General features: G+C 43.4%; 1 protein-coding gene across 1 annotated transcript in view; it reads right to left on the bottom strand.

Moving 5' to 3' along the window:
• Window positions 1-211: 211 nt before the first annotated feature.
• The window catches only part of LOC308373293 (zinc finger matrin-type protein 4), a gene marked incomplete at its 5' end in the record, with an annotated part of 24,688 nt that continues 7,983 nt past the window's right edge, over window positions 212-16,916 (bottom strand). Inside the window, 3 exons of the mRNA XM_080848736.1 lie at window positions 212-284; window positions 2,783-2,879; window positions 16,430-16,675. Coding sequence (XP_080704862.1) covers window positions 263-284; window positions 2,783-2,879; window positions 16,430-16,675 — 365 coding nt within the window. The 3' untranslated portion in view covers window positions 212-262. The remainder of the gene's footprint in view (window positions 285-2,782; window positions 2,880-16,429; window positions 16,676-16,916) is intronic.

Here is a 16,916-nt window from a genome sequence, read left to right as displayed (position 1 = left end):
TCAGAAGTGGACGGGGGAGCTGGTTTTCATGCCGAAGATCCAAACACAAAGGCAAGGCCTGGACATATACAGATTGTAATAGTTCTGATGTCCTTGTCAGTGTGTGTAAGGATATTTTGTGTGTGAGTGTGTGTGTGTGTGTGTGTGTGTGTGTGTGTGTGTGTGTGTGTGTGTGTGTGTGTGTGTGTGTGTGTGTGTGTGTGTGTGTGTGTGTGTGTGTGTGTATCCACTGGCATCCTAAGACCTGGCTGCTTCTGTATCTTCATTGCTGGTGTTGCTTCAGACTAAAGGAGAAACGCCCAAGAAAAGGACAAACATGTCATAACACATTTATTAATGAACTTACTGCATTGTCCAATCCTGTTATAAAACATGTATTAAATCCCTCCCAGTTCAGTCAGTGGTGATCGATCCTGTTATAACACATTTATTAACTAACTCAAGGCACAGTCAGTAGTGACTGCTTAATCCACAGCTATTCTCATTAATACATTTACTTTCAGTTCACCCCTAATTACAGCACTGCTTTCTCCTTCTCCACACACACACACACACACACGCATGCACTCTCACTTATGTACACACACACAAACACACACACACACACACACACACACACACACACACACACACACACACACACACACACACATAGACAAACACACACACACACACACACACACACACACTCACTCACAGTCTCGCTAACACATACAAACACACACAAATCACAGTAACTCTGTGGTACTTGAAAACCTTGTTGTGACTTTTTTAGCAAACTGATTTGCTCTGTCACAGTCTGTGTGTGTGTGTGAGCGAGACTGTATGGGAGTGTGTGTATGTGTGTGTGAGTGTGTGTGTGTGTAAGAGACACCCGAGGAGGAGTGATATTGCTGGCATTTCATCTGAACTGAGATTAGAGAAGATCAGACATGCAAGCACACACACACAACACACACACACGTGCATACCACACACACACACCACACACAAACACACACCACACACACACACACCACACACACACACCACACACACACACACACACACACGCACACATACCACACACAAACCACACACACTTTGATTTGTGTCATTCACGTAGGGTTGTGTTGTCATGGTGACTGCAGGACTAGGGGGCGCATGATAATGATGACTGAGAGAAAAGAAGAGAGAGAGAGTGAGAGATAGATAGATAGAGAAAAATAGGGAAAGAGAGACTGGGATAGGATGAGAGAGACGGAGAAAGAGAGAGAGAGAGATAGGGAGAGACAGCTAGAGAGAGAGAGAGAAAGAGAGAGAGAGAGATATGGCGAGACAGATGAGGGTAAGGTAAGTGTGACTCCATACACACACGTTATGTCTGGGAAAGTGTGTGTATACGTTTGCGAGTGGCCGATCTTCTGTCTCAATTCACTACAAAACTGGGACTGTCACCAGCACTAAGGTGACCTCTCTTACCCTACTTAACATACACACACACACACACACACACACAAACACACACACACACACACACACACACACACACTCACTCACTCACTCACACATACAGGGAGTATGTGTCCAGTGGAGCCTCTGTTGTCATGGTGACAGCAGGGCTTGGGGGTGTGTGAACAAGACTGGAAAGGTGAGGAGAAAGGGAGAGGTGGAGTAGAGTGACTGAGAGAGAGGGAGGGAGAGAAAGAGTAGAGTGACCGAAAGAGAGAAGGAGGGAGAGAAAGAGTAGAGTGACCGAGAGAGAGAAGGAGGGAGAGATGGAGTAGAGTGACTGAGAGAGGGAGGGAGAGCTGGAGTAGAGTGACTGAGAGAGGGAGGGAGAGAAAGAGTAGAGTGACCGAGAGAGAGAAGGAGGGAGAGATGGAGTAGAGTGACTGAGAGAGGGAGGGAGAGCTGGAGTAGAGTGACTGAGAGAGAGAAGGAGGGAGAGATGGAGTAGAGTGACTGAGAGAGGGAGGGAGAGATGGAGTAGAGTGACTGAGAGAGAGAAGGAGGGAGAGATGGAGTAGAGTGACTGAGAGAGGGAGGGAGAGAAAGAGTAGAGTGACTGAGAGAGAAGGGAGAAAAATGGTAGAGTGACTGAGAAGGGGGGAGGAAGAGAAAGGGAAGAGTGACAGAGAGAGGGAGGGAGAAAAAGAGTAGAGTGACTGAGAGAGAAGGAAGAGATGGTGAAAAATAAATGAAAGCAAGAGTGACAAGAGAAATGTCTCACACATTCTTTATGTAGGGTGAGTGTGTGTGTGTGGATGAGCATGTGTGTGTGGATGAGTGTGTGTGTACGAAATTAATAGAATGAAAGCAGAGGTGAAAAAGGATGAGAGGACCCAGAGTTTTCTTCCTCTCCACCTCCTTTTTTACTGTCTCTCTTCCCTCTTTTTCCCTCTCCTCTTCTCTCTTAGTCTAATCCTAGTCTGTCAGCAGTGTGTCAAAGCTGCTTAAAAATACCTATGATCTGTGCTGACAACCTCTTACACACACACACACACACACACACACACACACACACACACACACACACACACACACACACACACACACATACACACACCTCAGAACACAGCACAAAACTCTCTCTTTATCATACACACAGACACAAATACTCTGCAGGTACACACACACACACATACAAACACACACCCTGCAGGAACCCACATACACGCTCTGCAGGTACACACACACACGTGCACACACACACAGACACACAGACACACAGACACACAGACACACACACACACACACACACACTTACACACACACACTCTGCAGATAATCACACACTTACTTGTTCTGGTGCTTGGACCCCTGGAGGTGTGCGTGATACTGCTCAATAGAGTTCAACACCACATTACAGACACTGCACGAGTAGCTGCTCCTTAAGCCTGAAACACACAGACACACACACACACACACACACACAGTAAGTGCAGGAAAATATACTGAATGTCAGAGGAAGAGAGGGAGAAAAGAGAATGAGAGACGGAAAGAGAGAAATATATAGAGAGAGAAAAGGAAGGAAGGGACAGAAGGAGAGACTGAAGGAGAGAGACAGAAAAGGAGAACCAGAAAAAAAGAGTAAAATAAAAAGACAGAGGGAGACAGATGTGTGCCAAGGCCAGTGTGTGTGTCTGTGTGTGTGTGTGTGTGTGTGTGTGTGTGTGTGTGTGTGGGCTTACAGCCAGGGGCGTTGGGCCCGCTGATTACCCATGGGCCACTGGTGCAGGAGGCGTGTCAAGGTGGAAGGGTTAGCTGAGTCAGGTAAGAGAGGTTCAGCGCCAAAAGAAGTTAACAATATCAAAAAACCTTCATCCTACCAAATAACTTTACAGATCATTATAAAATGGAAAATCCATAATCCGCTTAATATGTGTGCTGATAAAACTGTGCAGTAGTAGCTTGATCTAGTAGTAGAGACTGAACAACCAACACGAGTGTAATACTGTTAATAGGTGTCCGTTCTGACTCTAGACATTTTGATTTGCACAACTGTTACAACAACAAAAAAAGATGACTGTGTTGGATGACAGTGCATGTCATTATCCACAGCACTGGTGGAACAAATCTCAATATATTTTTACAATGTATACAATACAAAACTCAGCTGGCTCAAATGAACACAATATGTAGGCTATGGACTACAAACTACAAAATTATCAAATTCAGATAAAGACTAATTTATTGCAAGGACGGATTAGCATGCTATTGGAGCTATGGTGCACTTTAAAAGGTCTGGAGAGGGCCCTAGCTCCAACTGGCCCAGAGATAGCCCTAGCGGCGGAGGTATCCCTAGCTCGCACTGGTCTGGAGGTATCCCTAGCTCGCTAAGCAGAAATAGACTTAAGGATGACACTTTTATGAGGGACATGTAAGCTTGTAATGTAAGCATCAGTTCACACAGAGACACTTGTGTGTCAGTGCGTGCGTGTGTTTGTGTGTGTGTGTGTTTGTGTGTGTGTGTGTGTGTGTGTGTGTGTGAGTGTGAGTGTGAGTGTGTGTGTGTGTGTGTGTGTGTGTGTGTGAGTGTGAGTGTGAGTGTGTGTGTGAGTGTGTGTCTGTGTGTATGTAGTTGAGTGTAATTGAGTAGTTACCTGACCCTGACTTACGCTTGAAACTGGAACGGTTTTATACACTGAGAAATATGTGTGATAAACCACAGCATCATGGAAATCATGTATATGTGTGAGTGTGTGTAAGAGAGAGTGTGTTAGTATATGTCAGCTAATGGCATCCAAATCGTCATGGAGATGATTATATTTTAAACTTTACAGCTCTCGGAGTGCAGCTGTTGAAGAGTTTCTTTTTTATGGTTTTGTTTTGATGGTTTGTGCGTGTGTGAGTGCGTGTGTGTGTGTGTGTGTGTGTGGGTGTGTGTGTGTGTGTGTGTGTATGTGCACAAACCCATATTGTGACACTGAATACTTTATCAACTAAACGCAGCTGAGTCTATTTCAGAGGAGCGGTGTGAAAGGATTGAGAGAAAGAGGGATGATCTGAGTGAATGTGTACATGTTGGAAAAGGGTGTGAGCAATCTGTGTGTGTGTGTGTGTGCGTGTGTTTGTGTGTGTGTGTGTATGTGTGTGTGTGTGTGTGATAGAAGAGAAGAGGTGTTTAGTCGGGGCAAGCTGCTTTCTAAGGTCCCCACATGTGTGTGTGTGTGTGTGTGTGTGTGTGTGTGTGTGTGTGTGTGTGTCAGAGGTTCCGCTAGAGAAAAATGTTGCTGGTCAAAATGACCGGCAGAGTTTTCATTTTCCGGACATTTTAATGATAAGGTCAAAGATCTATTTCTGCTTCCAAATTAGCCTATTGAAGAAAACTGATGGCATGCGTAGCTTAAATAATTACACAATCAGGTTGTTTAGACTGCAACACGTTTATTTGCCTAAGTTTACAATGGGAAAAAAACATAAATGTCTAATGCGCGTTTTTCAAAATCTCTGTCTGCCATACCGCTCTCGGCCTCTACGCTCTCACGCACGGGCATAGACAGTAGAATGAAATGAATCGCGTTCAGAGTCAGACGCAACACTGCAGGTATTACAGGTTCATCCCCGTCAGACGGTTACCCTCATCAGTTGCGTTTAGCCTCTGAAAAAAGCTTTTAAGGCTTGTCTGCTTGGCCATGTTTGATCATTCTCACTCATTTCGCTCCGTGTTTGCAACCGACGGTTTGCTATTTAAAATGCAGCATACGTGTTGTTTAATAACTTTCAAACGTCAGAATAGCCTGTTCCTTTAAAACAGTGTTTCTCAAACTTTTTCAGACCAAGGACCACTTAGCCAATAAAAAAAAAAAACTCGGGACCATCTAACTAAATAGAAAATCCCTGGAACAACATGCCTACACAGACCTGGCGCCAGACAATTGTTAGCGGCACATGAATTTCACCGGTGGGCTCTCCTTTTTTTACGTAGGCTACCGGTAGGCTGGTTATAGATATGACAATACGCAAGGCAAAGCATCTGGAACCCTGCTCCATGCTTGACTTGGTTATGTTACAAACTATAGTTCGTTCACAGCCTCACACTCCCATCACACACTCAGACAGGCCAATGTATCACAAAACACAACGATGTGCATATACCGACCACAGTAATTCAGTACTACCAACAGAAGGCTAGCCCACTGGAATTAATACATGCATCCTAGTAGACATCATTTCGGAATTAAGATCTGTCATTATCCAACGTCACACAACACAGAATATAGTTATCATCTTGTTGGGTAGAAAAAAACGCTGTTTGAATTCAGCTCCGCGTCGGCATAATAAGGCTGAAACATCTCGTCGTTGCACCTTCTCCTTGTCTGTGCATGTCAGAGGCTTTCTCATTTAATTTTCTTTTCATAGTCCCTGTCTTAAGCCACCAATCCATGACCTTGTTAATAGATTAGGCAACTGGATGTGTTCTCTTCGTTCTGAGTTGTATGTTAGAAATATCGCAATAATTTGCTTATGGCCGTCGCGGACCATTATGTGGCACTGGCGGACCACACTTTGAGAATGACTGCTTTAAAACATAATAAGGGCAGTGCACGTTTGCTTTATAGGCCTAAATACTAGGATTGTTGCCAAATTCAGATTGTGTTTGAGGGACGGGATTTTTAAGAAATTCCAATCAGACATTTTGACCGGTGAGATGTAATATTTTCGGTCATTTCATTTTTTTTTCGGACAAAGTCCGGTAATTACCGGACAACGGAAACGCTGGTGTGTGTGTGTGTGTGTGTGTTCCTCGGGCCAGTAGAGAATAATTTGGTATAGTTGGGTATAGTAGAGTATAGTTGGGTATAGGTGGGTTTGGGTGGGTATAGTTGGGTATAGGTGGGTATAGGTGGGTATAGTTGGGTATAGTAGAGTATAGGTGGGTATAGGTGGGTTTAGGTGGGTATAGTTGGGAATAGTTGGGTATAGGTGGGTATAGAGATTGGTACAGGGGCGCCTGCAGATTTTTTTTTTGAGGTACGCACAGAGCCACCAACGCCCCCCCCCCCCCCTCCCCCCCAAAAAAAACACGTACATTAACACTCACGCGCAGATAATGGGTTACAGCCAAAACGTATTGCCCTTATAATTTAAGTTAATTCTCCTTCTGCATATTGTTTTAGTACTTTTTCACTGTCGACTTCCAAATCTGTGTGAATATTCATGAGAGCAAATCCGGTCAGTCATCGTACTTCTATATGTCTTAAGAATGTACTGAATGACCGCTCAGCAGACGTTGTTTAAACGGGCATTGTCAACAAGACGCATTGAATGTTTGGGTAGAAATTTGCCGAACTTTCCAGGGCTTGACAAAGCTCACTGCGATTTGGCTGTAACTCATTTAGCTGTTTCCACAGCTCCAGCTCTGCATTATCAACGGCCATTAGTTGTCCGTACTCCGATTTTATTTCCTGCCTTACATTGTCGGATAAGGACGAGGGGCGTAAGATTCTGAAGTAAACCCTGAATATGCTGATCTTAAAGTCAAATGACTACCGCAATTTTTGCGCGCCCCTCTGTCTGCAGTTTCCCTATTGTAATATGCGTTCATAATATTGAATTTCAATGCATGCGTCGTGCTGGGAACAGCATGTGTCAGAAAACTTTTGTAAGCGTTTGTTTGTGCTTTAATCACTATTCGTTTAATTGTGCCTTGTGCACTGGCCAGGCTCAGCACATGATTTCAGACTCTTTCTCTTTTTCTTCTTCTTGCGTAGCAGAAGGTACGCACAGTGCGTACAGCCGTACGGCTGCAGGCGCCACTGGTTGGGTATAGGTGGGTATAGGTGGGCATAGTTGGGTATAGTAGAGTATAGTTGGGTGAAGGTGGGTATAGTTGGGTATAGTTGGGTATAGTTGGGTTAATTGAGTATAGGTATACAGTAGTGGTAGCTACAGCAGATCTGGGATAGAACATGCCCTATTCATTGTTTATATATTTCTAACGTATACATTGTGTTTTTTTGTTCTTATGTGTAGTACTTATTTGTGTTTTTATGTTTTATGTTATGTGTAGTACTTATTGTGTTTGTATGTTTTATGTTTACTGTATGCACCTATACACCAGAAAAAATTCCAGGTAGGTGTAAACCTACTTGGAAATAAATCCAATTCTGATTCTGATTCTTCTTCTGGCCCTGACCCTGACCCTGACCCTAACCCTAACCCTGACCCTGACCCTTATCAGACACCACATGCTATGCTGGAGGCTGAGAATACTGTGTGTATGTGGATAACAGAGAGAGGCAGTGTATGCAATTGGAAGAGAAAGAGAGAACAGTGTTTGCAAGTGTGTGTGTGTGTGTGTATGTGTGAGTGAATGTGTGTGTGTTTCTATTAATAAGCTCTGTGTTGAGTTGCCCTAGGTATCCAGATGAATGCACAGCGAGAGTTTTTAATTCCTCTTTAATTAAACACCATACCAGTGCCAGAACACACACACTTTTGCTCTCTCCCACACACACATACACACACACACACACACACACACTCACACACACACACACACACACACACACACCCACACACACACAAACACACACACACTCACAAACACAAACACACACACACACACGCGCACACACACACACACACACACACACACACGCACACTGTTGCCTTAACGCTAGTCTGCAGACTCTGCCTCTCTCACCACACCAATGTCAGGATCCTCTTTCTCTGACACACACACATACAGACACAATACATGTGCCAGAATACACTCTCCCTCTCACTCACGTACGTGTGTATACAGTGGGGAAAATAAGTATTTGAACCCCTTGCGACTTCACAAGTTTGGCCACTTGCAAAGAAATGTGTGATCTATAATTGTAATGGTAGGTGTATATTAACAGTGAGAAACAAAATATCAACAAAAAAATCCAGAAAAATGCATTTTATAACATTTATGACTTTATTTGCATTTGATGCAAAAAATAAGTATTTGAACCCCCAAAACTGACTGACAAAAATGACTTAGTACTTGGTGGAATAAACCTTATTGGCAAGCACAGACGTCAGACGTTTCTTGTAGTTGGTCACCAGGTTTACAATCATCTCAGTAGGGATTTTGGTCCACTCCTCTTTCCAGATCCTCTCCAAATCTTTAAGGTTGTGTTTTCAATGGGAATGACGGAATGAGGTTCAAGCCCAATATTCCACGTTACATGGCCCCATCCATAGTCCCCTTGATGCGGTGGAGTCGTCCTGTACCCTTGGCAGAGAAACAGCCCCAAAGCATAATGTTTCCACCTCCATGCTTGATGGTGGGTATGATGTACTCTTGGGGTCATATTCAGCATCCCCCCCCCTGTCAAACACGGCAAGTCGAGTTGATGCCAAAGAGCTTGATTTTGGTATCATCTGACCACATTCTGTCTCCTAATCCTCCCTAGATTCATTCAAGTGTGCAATGGTGAACTTCAGATGGCACTATACATGCGCTTCCTTGAGCAGGGGGACCTTGCGAGTGCTGCAGTACTTCAAAAAATTACGGCGTGGTGTGTTGCCAATGGTTTTCTTGGTGACTCTGGTCCCAGCTGCCTTGAGATCATTCACAAGCTCCCCCTGTGTAGTTCTGGGGTTATTCTGCACCTTTCGAATGATCACTGATTCCGCACGAGGGGATATCTTGCATGGAGCCCCAGGCCTAGAGCGGGTGACAGTTGTTTGGTGTTGCTTCCATTTATGAATAATCGCACCAATAGTTATCTGCTTCTCACCAAGCTGTTTGCCGGTGGTTTTGTAGCCTATTCCAGCCTTGTGCAGGTCTACAATCGTATCTCTGACGTCCTTGGACAGCTCTTTGGTCTTGCCCATGGTGGTGAGGTTGAAGGTGTGAAGTACGATTCTTTGGACAGGTTTCTTTTATACAGGTCACCAGTTGAGATCAGGTATACCTTGTTAGACATAATGAGGACTAATCTGTGTGCTTTTTGGGCACATAACTGGCCATTGGGAGCCAGAATTCTTGCTGTTTGCTTGGGGGTTCAAATACTTATTTTTTGCATCAAATGCAAATAAAGTCATAAATCTTATAAAATGCAGTTTTCTGGATTTTTTTGTTGATATTCTGTTTCTCACTGTTAAAATACACCTACCATTAAAATTCTAGATCACACATTTCTTTGCAAGTGGCCAAACTTGCGAAGTCGGCAGGGGTTCAAATACTTATTTTCCCCACTGTATGTTCGTGTGTGTACATGTGTGTGTATGTTTGTGTGTGTATGTTTGTGTGTCTACATGTTTTGGTAAATGTTTATGTGTGTACATGTGTCTGTATACTGTATGTATATGTGTGTACAAGTGTGTGTATATGTTTGTGTGTCTACATGTGTTGGTAAATGTTTATGTGTGTACATGTGTCTGTATACTGTATGTATATGTGTGTACAAGTGTGTGTATATGTTTGTGTGTCTACATGTGTTGGTAAATGTTTATGTGTGTACATGTGTCTGTATACTGTATGTATATGTGTGTACAAGTGTGTGTATATGTTTGTGTGTGTATATGTATGTGTGTACATGTGTGTGTTGATGATTGTGTGTGTCCAAGTGCTCCTGTTGTCAATGCCTATCCAAAACCCATGCCCGTACCTCCCCCACCAGCTGCTGTTACCTGCTCACCGCAAGCCACGCAGATCCACCCCTCCCCCTGCTCTGACCACAGTCAGTGTGGCCCCACTCCCTCCAGCGTCCAGCCCTCTGCCACTCTCCACAGCTGCACCCCTCCCCCAGGCAACCACACGCAGCCCCCCTCCCCTTCCCCCTACCATCACGGCGATATCAGGTCACAGGAGAGTTGAGGAGACTGCGCCCCAGGAAAGCAGCCGGCCCTGATCGAGTTTGTCCAAGACTTCTCAAAGCTTGCGCTGAGGAACTGGGAGTGCCTCTACAGCATATCTTCAACCAGAGCCTCCAACTGGGGAAGGTCCCTTCACTGTGGAAAACCTCCTGTCTCATCCCTGTTCCGAAGAAGCTATGCACTCGACCCGCTGAAGTTTGCCTACCAGGAGAACGTGGAAGATGCCGTCATCTACCTACTGCACAGGGCACACTCTCACTATATCTGGACAAGGGGATGTAGACTAATGTAGACTAATGTGACATGGTGTACCAGTACTAGAAAGGTACTGCGGAAATATTTAGCATATTTTTAGAATAACACAATCAGAGAAAACTCACTGTTCCGCTCCCTGTCAGGCGGACTGCTATTGACTGCAAGGGCGGGGCTGCCCAGCTCTCACAGGTGCAACAGGCAGCCCTCACTCATAGCGAGTGATCTCAGGGGAGACATGGCCTTGTGTGCAGGAGTTCTTGCAAACCTCGGCTTGTTTAAAAAAAAAATAAGTGAGATCTGGAAGTACATCCGATACGGAAGAAAAGCCCATCGACACACAGAGACCCGTCTGTAAAACATGCTTAAAGCAAAACATGCTTGTAAAACATGCTTCAAAAACTTTACAGAGAGTTCAAAGAACTACAGGTTAGCAAATGTGCTTATAAACATGAAAACTCCCAAGGTCACCCATATACAGCCTTACACGAGTAGCCTAGTTTAGCGACAACATAATTAAACCACATTTTTCACGCCATGGTCTGCAAGTGTTGCATTTAATCTTCCATCAGTACGATTTGTGTTTATCGTTGCAGAAGGCCCTTTTTTAAAGATAGGTTAGCCGAAGGCCTTTCGGATTGCCTATTGCAAGTATTCTCGTTTAAGACATTGATCTAGCTTTCAATTTGGCAGCAAGAACTCAGCCCAGTTCATTGTCAAAATTAACCTCTAGAAAGAAAAAGCTATTCGTGTATAATCAATGCTATGATGCCACCATGTATTTTTCATTAATATCTTGCTGGAGGCTAGTACTAATATGAATGCCATTGGTTAAGAGTTTGTGACAACCCTAATACAGACAAGTGCTCATCACATCAGCCATAAAACATCAGCGGATATCTGGTTTTTAAAAGTTGCCATCATTCAGTGACAACAAGACCGGGTAAATAAACTTGACTGGACAAACTATGCGCTGAGATAGACAGACCCTTCTCATTGATCACACACACACACACTGAAAAGAGTTAATCATATTTTTTGTACAGAGATTTGTACGGAGTGTTAGTCGGGGATACCAGTTTTTGATAACATTAGGCGGATATTTCATGTTTGTTAATGTCTTTGCTAAAAATAAATCTTCAGAATCATCTCCTTTGGAAAACCCTACAATCTGAGTTTTATTGGAAAACCCTACGATTTGCTGTGATAAAAAAATGTTATTCCATTAATATGTTTTTATGTAAGGTAAACATTATTTAGCTTCTCAGCACATTTTTACAAAAAGATCATGTACAAATCTATCCTACATACTGTCAAGGAACACATTAGAGATTGGGTGAAAAATACAAACATAACCTCCCTGCACACACACACACACACACACACACACACACACACACACACACACACACACACACACACAAATTCTAATCTCCATGACCTGCCTTGTCTGAGTCATATGCATACACCCACTCAAACGGGAACACACACACAGTTGTGATGGCCCTCCAGGGACAGCAACCTATCCCTGTATTTGAGGTTAACGAGCTTAACGAGGTTAATTTTAGTGAGCTAACGTTCATGTTCTAACGAGGACAAAGACCCGATGTGGCTGAGAAAACTTCCACAGGTTATACGTGTGTGTATGTGGGTGGATGTGAGAGTGTGATTGTGTGTGTGTGCGTGGGCGTGTGCGTATGTGAGTGTGAGTATGAGTGTGGCAGTGAGTGTGTTTGTGTGTGTATGTGTGTGTATGTGTGTGTGTGAGTTTGTGAGAGTTTTAATAGGTTGTGTTGTAATGTTAACTATTCCTGTTGTGCCTTTGAGTCTTCCTCAGCCCAGCCCTCATCAGTAAGGACGTCCCCATGATTGTTACACACACACACACACACACACCGCACGCATGAACGCAGGCATGCAGGCATGCATGCACACACACACACACACACACGCACGTATGCACACACACACACACACACACACACACACACACACACACACACCTGTAAAGAGCTGGTGCAAAAGTAGTTAGCTGCGTTCCTGATACACACACACACCTGTATAGTGTGTTGTCCCTAGACTGGAGGAGAGCTGGTGCAGTAGTTGTATGCGTGCTGCGTTCCTGACACACAAACACACACACACATACGCACATACACACACACTCATACACACATAGTATCACCAAGATCAAACCAAGATGGCGGCGCAGGTGTTTTCTCGTTCTGTCTCTGCGTTTGTTTGTGTAGATTGAGTGTGTTTATAAACGTTTGATGGACTACCAGATCGGATAAACTTATATCTGGGGATTAAAGAACTTTTCTGCAACAGTAACATCAAGACGCGCAACAAACGCGCAACTTGGATAACACTCAGCACCATGAAATCTGTTGGCCTGCTACTCCTGTTGGCTTACATGCTGAGTTTACCTGGGGACTGTGTTCTGCGACCCGGCGAGCATCTGAATGCATTCCAGATTATCTTTCCGGGGTCTGGCACGATGGTGGTTTTGCCAAGTGCTGCTTCCCACCTGACCTTTCTCACTGCACCAACCGAGCCCCCATTGGGGCTGCTGCCCCGATGGACGGAGACGCAACCTGTGCCAACCTCTGGTCGTGAACGGGGATCCTGCACTACGCGGTCAACAAAACCAGCAACACTCTGGATCATGCTACTCCTGCTTCTTTCAGGTAACATTCACCCCAACCCAGGACCAGAGCGGATTGAATTTACGAACCCTGACGAACTAAAAAGCAGTAGTGGCTTGCGCTTTTTTCATGTGAACGTACGTAGCCTGGTAAATAAAATCGACCAAATTCGCGTGTGGGCAAAGTCGACGGAAAGCGACATCATTGTTCTCTCGGAGACTTGGCTTAAATCGTCGATTTCAAATAATATTCTTCATATAGATGGATATAACCTCTTCCGATCAGATCGTTTGCATAAAGGAGGAGGAGTTGCTATTTATGCCAAAGCGTCTTTGAACTGTTGTTGTGTTGCAACTATATCGAAGCCAAAATGTTTTGAACTGTGCGCTATCAAACTGAACCTCCCCAACAACACACATCTGACAGTGGTGGGTTGTTACCGCCCACCTTCGGCTGTGGCAGAGGCAACTGCACTACTCACAGACTTTTTGAAGAAGCTCCAACACGAGTTCGTTGTTTTAGGTGACTTAAACTGGGACTGGCTATCTACCTCGACATTAAGGGACTTATGCGATGCGCTACATCTAACACAGCTGGTACAGTCACCAACACGCCTAAATCAGAAGAAAATGGACAAATCTACTCTAATTGACGTGATTCTTACAAATGCTCCATTTAAGTACCCTGCTGTGGGCGTTTTCTCCAATGATGTCAGTGACCACAGTGCAGTTGTCTGTGTAAGAAACTGTAAAGGAATTAAAGTGAAGCCACGATTTATTTTGAAGAGAAATTATAAATGTTTTAATGAGCAGGCTTTTTTGCATGACATCCATCAAAGTGATTTAAATAGAGTGCGTTATATGGATGATGCAGAACTGGCATGGGATTATTTTAGAAATACATTTCTATCTATTATTGATAAACATGCGCCTCTACGAAAATATAGGGTAAAGGGTAGGGATAACCCATGGTTTAACGAGACTCTTTCAGCAGTGATTAGAGAAAGAAATGAGGCTTGGGTTAAAACTAAAAGGTTTAATGATGAGAAACATTGGTTGACTTACAGAGTCTTAAGAAATAAATGTACTAGATTAATAAAGAATACAAAGAGTGAGCACTACTTAAACTTAATACAGGAAAACTTAAATGACCCTAAAACTTTTTGGAAACTGGTTAAATCTACCTCAAGGGAAATATGCCACCCCCCACCACTCCTGAAGCGGTTACAACAGAGCAAGGGGAAGTGAGGGGTAAACAAAATTTAGTAGAGGTGTTTAATGAGCATTTTATCAAGGCAGGAATGGTGACACAGGCGGCCCTTCCAACCTCCAATGTGGACAGTGAATCCTCAACTGCCCCCACTAGCCTTTCAAATGTTTTTAACTTTTCTTACATATTGGTACATGAAGTACAAAAGGCACTTTTAAACTTAAACTGTAAAAAGTCAGCTGGTTCAGATCATATTGAGCCATATTTTCTCAAATTAGCTGCAAGATTGATAGCTGACCCTGTCTCTACTATTTTTAATTTAAGTTTGAGCAGCGGCTCTATTCCAAATTCTTGGAAATCCGCACTTGTCCTCCCACTGTTAAAAGGTGGTGACCCTACAAATTTGGACAATTATCGTCCTATCTCCAGACTATCTGTCATGGCTAAATTATTTGAATCACTCATAAATGAACAAGTAAAACCTTATCTAGCTGACCATAACATATTGAGTCCTATGCAGTCTGGTTTTAGGCAAGGACATAGTACCATTACTGCGATAACATCTGTGACAAACGATATTATTCCTGCCTTGGACAACAAAAAATCTTGCGCTGCCCTATTCATTGATTTGTCTAAAGCATTTGATACAGTCTGTCATGATCTTCTATTGCAAAGATTGAAAAGTGTAGGTTTCAGCCACTCTGTTGTTAAATGGTTCTCCAACTATTTGAGTGGTAGATCCCAATGTGTAACTTTTGACAACTGCACCTCATCCTCTTTAGAAGTAAAAATGGGCGTGCCCCAAGGATCAATTCTAGGCCCCATTTTATTTTCTATTTATATAAATAACTTAGGTGTGGGTTTAAGTCCAACAAAAGTACATCTTTATGCTGATGACACAATTTTATACACTTCTGCGTCAACAGTACAAGAGGCTGTGATTTGTTTACAGTCTGCTTTTAACCAGGTACAAAATTCTCTTGTTGGGCTTAAGTTGGTTCTAAATGCTAAAAAGACTAAATTTATGGTCTTTACACGTTCACACAAATCTTTTAATGGCACTATTATTACCACCAATGGAACACAGTTGGAAAGGGTATCCTCCTACAAATATCTAGGAATATGGCTGGATGATAAACTGTCTTTTAGTACACATATTGAGTGCCTCTTAAAAAAACTCAGGCCCAAATTAGGATTTTATTTTAGACAAAGAAAGTGTTTTCCATACAAAGCAAGAAAAAGGTTGGTAGAGAGCACTTTCTTATCAGTATAAGATTATGGTGATATCATTTATATGCATTCCTCAAAACTGCTCTTGAATAAACTGGATGTTTTATATCATTCTGCCCTGCGTTTTATCACAGGAACAGCAAGTAGGACTCACCACTGCTTGTTATATGAAATGGTGCAATGGTCCTCTCTTTCTCTTAGAAGAAAGTTTCATTTTCTGATTTTTACTTTGAAAGGATTACTGGGTAACTTGCCACATTACATCTCAGCACTGCTTTCCATCACACTAGTATAGTACAAGGTCAACAAATAAGTTACTATCAATCACACCCTCAGTAAGGACTGAACTTGGCAAAACATCATTCTGTTACTATGCATCATATGTCTGGAATGAACTCCAAAACACATTACATTTAGAGACACTTCCTTCTGTCAATATTTTTAAAAAATCTTTTGAAGTCAGCTATTAGCATTGCCATTGCTTTTAAATATGTGTTCACTTCTTTAATTATTTTATTGCCATTTAGTTAGGATTCACATGTACATTATCCGGTCTTCTGCAGTGTTTCTCTTTAGTTGTCCTTGATGGTACTATCAATTGTGTTAGAAAAACTAGACAATTCTCACTATGTGATTCTGTACTCTGTCTGTGGTCCTGTTAGTTTTGTCCTCTGTCCTTGTATTTTCTGTTAATGTTTTCACTTGCTGCCTGCCACTCTTGGCCAGGACTCCCTGGAAGAAGAGCCATTGTGGCTCAATGGGACATTTCCTGGTAAAACAAGGGTTAAAAAAAATAAAAATAAACACACCTGAAGTGTGTGTTGTCCCTAGACTGGAGGAGAGCTGGTGCAGTAGTTGTATGCGCGCTGCGTTCCTGCGGTGCTTCTTGCCCCCGTAGTGCTGCTGCGCCATCAGAGGATTGTTAAACCACGCCCCACATAGGCAGCAGTACTTAGCCGCCTCCCTCACCACGCCCCCGTCCACACCCACACCCACCCACTCGCCTGGGAGGGGAGGGGCCAGGATCGGGGGGTCAGCTGGGCTCTGAGCCGAATCTGGAGGACAGACAGACAGACAGAGAGACAGAGAGAGAGAGAAAAAAAGAAAATAAAAACTTTAAATGCAATACAAGACACATACACATACACACAGGGGCGGAGTGGCCATCGGGACGACCGGGAGATTTCCTGATCGGCTGGCCGGCCAATAGGCTGACGAGAAGCAGCCTGCAGACTGCCGTGTGAAGTTCATGAGCGGCCCATTGAGTTCAAACTAAAGTCAATCAATGCATGTTCC

The sequence above is a fragment of the Sprattus sprattus genome, assembly GCF_963457725.1.
Source record: "Sprattus sprattus genome assembly, chromosome: 12".
NCBI lineage: Eukaryota > Metazoa > Chordata > Actinopteri > Clupeiformes > Clupeidae > Sprattus > Sprattus sprattus.
Note: the sequence above shows the minus strand (reverse complement) of the source record. Positions and strands in the feature narration are given on the sequence as shown.